General features: G+C 58.2%; 1 protein-coding gene across 5 annotated transcripts in view; it reads right to left on the minus strand.

Moving 5' to 3' along the window:
- DEF8 (differentially expressed in FDCP 8 homolog (mouse)) overlaps positions 1-4,863 on the minus strand; it is a 15,427-nt gene extending 10,564 nt beyond the window's left edge. The window contains exons 1-3 of one of the 5 annotated variants that reach the window (XM_014535603.1): positions 4,693-4,863; positions 708-841; positions 327-424 (exon numbers count right to left, since the gene is read on the minus strand). In XM_014535603.1, coding sequence (XP_014391089.1) covers positions 327-424; positions 708-831 — 222 coding nt within the window. In that variant the 5' untranslated portion in view covers positions 832-841; positions 4,693-4,863. Of the gene's footprint in view, positions 1-326; positions 425-707; positions 842-1,494; positions 1,815-4,121; positions 4,522-4,692 lie in introns of those variants that run through there. The other 4 variants (XM_014535601.1, XM_014535602.1, XM_014535604.1 and 1 more) reach the window with 4 other exon arrangements.
- Between the last annotated feature and the right edge of the window lie 6 nt (positions 4,864-4,869).

A 4,869-nucleotide genomic window follows, 5' to 3' on the forward strand; every position in this document is an offset into this window, starting at 1 on the left:
CAGCATGCCCGCAGAACCCCAGATGAAGTCAGTCCTCACATTTGCTTCACAAGAAGCCAGAGTGTAGGGAGAGGAACAGCCCTACATGAGAACAGCAGCCCCCAAACCCATTTCCCAGGTCCAGCCCTTGAACTGGTTCTGCTGATGGGTGTTGGGTGTCACGTGGGCCTCAGACTTAAAGAACCTTAGCTGAGATGCACATGACCCCTCTGCCTGAGGGTCAGGGGACAAGAAAATATCTGGCTCCTTACGCCTTGGGTGCTCACCAGTGGATCCCCCGCTCCACTCCCCCCGCCCCCCAACACACACACAGACCCTGGACCTACCACGGGGCGGGAGAAGTGGTCCTCAGACAGACCGAGATCCATCACACGCTCCGCACAGCTGAACTCCGGCTCCCCAGGGGCCAGCTCAGGCAGGGTCTCTGGAGTGAGCGTGTGCAGGTGTGGAAGGCAACAGAGAGAAGTCAGCCTGCCTTTTCCCAGGGGAAAGCTGGGTAGCTGGGGGTCGGAAGGGCCCCTGAGACTCAGGGAGCCCACAGGAGGTGCTGAGGGGAGCCTAGCCGGCCCCATTTGCAAAGGAACATGTGGAGAGAAGGAAGCTCCGGGGAAGCCAGCACCCCCCACCGCAGGAACCAGGAAGGGCAGTGGGTGCTGCTGGGAGGGTCACATGACCCACCCAGCCCTCCACCCGCCCCCGGCACCCACCTTCTGAAGCGACGTCTGGGGCCTCCTCACCAGCCCTCTGCTCATGCTGCCTGGCCCCGAGCTGCTTGTTGAAGGGGTTGAGGTGGGCCTGCCGGAACCGGGCCAACTTCTCATCATATTCCATAGCATCCCACCTGCAGGGCAGGGCAGGGCAAAGGGGGGCAGAGGTGAGCAGACAGCGTCCAGCTCACCCGTCCCGCCCCTCTCTGCATTTCGGGGGTTTCGGAGGGATGCCTGGTCTCGTTCACTCTCCATGGGGGTCCGGCTGGAGGCCCACACACCACAGCCTCCACCCTCGGCTAGTCCCCAACCAGCTCAGCCCCACACCCAGGCCTCCTGGTGGTCCCCTCGGGAGGAGCGATGACGTCCAACACACTCCCAACACTCACAGGCAGGGACAGGAGGAGGACTTGTCCTATCCCAGGGTGCCCTGCAGGACAGCCTCCCAGCACAGGGTCCGCGGGTCCCAGGTTCCTCATTTAGTTCTAGTCCAGCCCCGCCTCACTGCCCACTCAGAGGGCTCACTGCCGCCATGACACCCACACACCCACCAGGACTCAGTTCCTCACTCCTGGCCCACAAACAGGGACTCCTTCCCCATCAGACCACCCCAAATCACAGCCCGACCACAACTCAGCGATGACCGCCAGAGCGCGGTCCTGGAAACCCTGGAGCCAATGCTGGGCCCAGGCCACCTCTGCCACCTGCACGAGGCCTTGGGCAGGGCCCTTCCTGTGGCCTGGGCTCCCGCGGACACTCCCCGTGGCCTGCGTCAGTGACCTCACACCTTGGGATCCCAGGAAAGAGGCAGGAAGTGCCTACATCACTGCCTGCACTGCTTCCCCTCCTGAGGGCTCAGCAGACTGCACACACAGGGCTGCTGCTGGCTCCCACAGAGGCAGGGGCTGTGGCTGGGGTCCCCACACCTAACTGGCTGGGCCACATTCCTTAGCCTCCAGGGAGAAATGGATCTATAGGAAGTAGGGTGTTTAAAAAAAAAAAAAAGGATTTGTACTAAGTGCCTGGGTGTGGGTTATGCTTTCTCTACACCGTTTACAGTCAGAGGTAATTCCTAACTATAAAAGACAATCCGCCCTGGCCTGTTTGGCTCAGTGGATGGAGCATCGGCCTGAAGACTGTAGGATCCCGGGTTCAAGTCCAGTCAGGGCACATGCCCAGGCTACGGGCTCAATCCCCAGTAGGGGGTGTGCAGGAGGCAGCTGATCAATGATTCCTTCTAATCACTGATGTTTCTATCTCTCTCTCCCTCTCAATTCCTCTTTGAAATCAAGACAATCCCATGATTCTTACCTGCCCTCCCCCAAGAAAGAGAACCGAGCACAGAGGGAACAGCCCTACCCAGGGCCGCCCCCACCCTGCCCACTGCACTGTCAGGAACCCCACCACCTCTGGGACCTGTCTTGCTGTCTGACCTGTGGTGGAAAGTGGGCTGGCAGTTCCGGTCGGTCGGGCAGAGCCTAGCACCACGGACCGTCCGCCCCCAGGTCAGGTCAGGACAGGGGAGGCCCAGGCGCATGGGCTCAAGCCCCTCTTATTACCTGACGGCTTTAAGCAGCCCACACAAGGTGTTTAGACCCTGATGCCCAGTGACCCCCCCATGGCAGGTGCCAGTGTCCGGGGAAGCACCCTAACCCTCCTCCTTGGTGACAGTCTTCGCTGGACCAGACTCCATTCAGGCTCCTGGACCTCTCCCAGCCCGTCTGTGCCTTCCTGGTGAAATCAGTTTTAGCAAATATCCTGCTAAGTTGTCAGTCGTTTTGGCAAGAGTCCCTCACCCTCATCCTGACTGGGTTTCTCGTTCCTCTCCCGGCCCGGCCCCCGCCTCAGCTCTCAGAGATGTTAGGTCTGTTTAGCCAGAACCCCCTGCACACTTGACGGTACCGCTTAGCAGTTTTTCATCCACTGACCCCATCCTGCCCTTGGCTATAAATCCAGTGGCCACTGCTGTATTCGGAGTTCATTCCACACAGAGGTTTCCATTCCCTATCGCCATCCTCCTGAATAAAATATGTTTTTACTGCTTTAGCAACAGTACAGGTCTGGTTTTATGTTGATAGTGAGGAACCCTAGTGTGTTCTTAAAATTTTTTTATTTTTATTGATTTCAGAGAGGAAGGGAGAGAAACATCAATGATGAAAGAGAATCATTGATCAGCTGCCTCCTGCACGCCCCACACTGGGGACTGAGCCCGCAACCCACACATGTGCTCTGACCGGAATCGAACCTGGGACCCTTCAGTCTACAGGCTGACGCTCTATCCACTGAGCCAAACTGACTAGGCTGGGAACCCTGGTTTTCATCTTATCACATGATTTCCCAGCAGCTAGATGTTGTCATGTGACCATGTTCTGACCAATAGGACGTAAACAGAAAGCTCTCCTGAGACTTCTGGGAATTGTTCCTAAAAGGAGGGGTGCCCCTCTTCATCTCCTCCTGCCTCTTGCTGTCTGGGATGCAGATGTGAGGGGTGGAGCTGGAACAGCCACTTGGGTTGTGACATAGGAGCCCTGTGTTGCTCACCCTGGGTCTTGCTTAAAATGAGAAAGAAACCTGTTTCAAGCACTGCTATTGGGAGGGGGATTTCTGTCTTTTGTGGCCAGAACAGATCCTAACCTATCACCCCAGCATCCTCCTGGAAATCACACAAATTGGCCTTCTTCAGATCCCAGCTCTGCGAGCGCCTCACTGTGTCCTTGGGCAAATGCCTAAACCTTCCTTTGCTTCCAAGTTCTCATGTTTTAAATGGGGATAATAGTGGTGCCAACTGTATGGTGCTACTGTTACGATTACATCAGTTAAATCCAGTTCTGAGCACCCTGGTCAGCACTTAGTAAGCATCCCGTAGATACTGGGTAAAACCCATCACAGCACTGCTATTATCGAGAAGCAGACAGACCTGACTGACACCCTGCCTCTCCCAGTGAGGAGCTATGTGACCCCATTTTCTTGTCATAAACAAATAGGGGAGCATGCCTACCTCCCGGGGTGGGTGGGAGGACTGAGTACTTGTACACGGTGGTGAAGTACTGTCCAGAGTTGCTGCCATCACATGCCGACAGCCCGCCCGGGGGTCTCTGCCTGGAAACCTCACGGCATTTAAAATACGGCCAGAGGAGCCCTGGCCATGGGTCAGGGCACGTGCCGGGAGGCAGCAGATCAATATTTTTCTCTCCCTACCGCTCCCTTCCTCTCTCTCTAAAAACAACAACAACAAAAACATATGTAAAATCTATGGCGAGAGGAGCCAGAGGCAGGAACAACTCAGCTCTGCCCAGCAGCTCTCACCGGCTGCCAGCTGCCCTGCAGAAAGCTCTCTCACTCACCTCCACGGGCGGTGCCAGCCCCAGGCCTGGCACAGAGGCCTGGATAAATACATGAGCGGAGTGACCTCACCTCTCAGCCTCCATTTCCCTCCTGACAGGTTGGAGAATCATGTTTTCCTCTGGGCGGCCAGGGGTGGACGGATGCTGTTCTCACACAGGGGCCCAGGCACACCAGCCACCCCCACTGCCCACCAGGGTCACCCACAGAGTCCAGGCCTCCCAGAAGAACAGTCCGGAAGGCAGAGACGGGGAAGAATAAAGAAAACCGGCCACTCAGAGCCTGCCCCTCCGGAGAGCGCCCCTCCCGCGGGGGCAGAGGGCTCCCTGACCAGCAGTGAAAGGAAACCCCAGGGAGACAGCCCAGGGCTCCCGGGTGCTGGGGGGCCCTAGGCTGAGACTCAGACGCCCTCACCGGGACTGAACATGTCCTGCCTGTGGCTGGAACACCAGGCCCTCATCACCCCAGGCACCCCCGCCCCCCCAGGTCCCCAGCATTCCTCCCGGAGAGGCTCTCCATCCATCCCGTCTGCTCACACCTGGAAGGAGGCGTGCCAGGAGCAGCAGGGAGCAGAGCAGGTCACTGTCCCTTTAAGGATTGTTTGTCCCTGAAACCCGGTGGGGCGGCCACCCCCCAATGGTACCTCCTCCACTTTCACTCCAAAGAGCAGGCATCCGCTCGGGACCCGCACTGCCAGCGCCCAGGGGGGCAGGTCTGTTTCCTGCCACCGCCCACCCATCTGACAGGTGGGGAAACAGGCTCGGAGTGGCCCGGCCTCCGCGGCGGGTGGCACCGCCATGCGGGTCCCTGGGCCTTACGG

The sequence above is a fragment of the Myotis brandtii genome, unplaced genomic scaffold (assembly GCF_000412655.1).
Source record: "Myotis brandtii unplaced genomic scaffold, ASM41265v1 scaffold1466, whole genome shotgun sequence".
NCBI classification, from domain to species: Eukaryota; Metazoa; Chordata; class Mammalia; order Chiroptera; family Vespertilionidae; genus Myotis; species Myotis brandtii.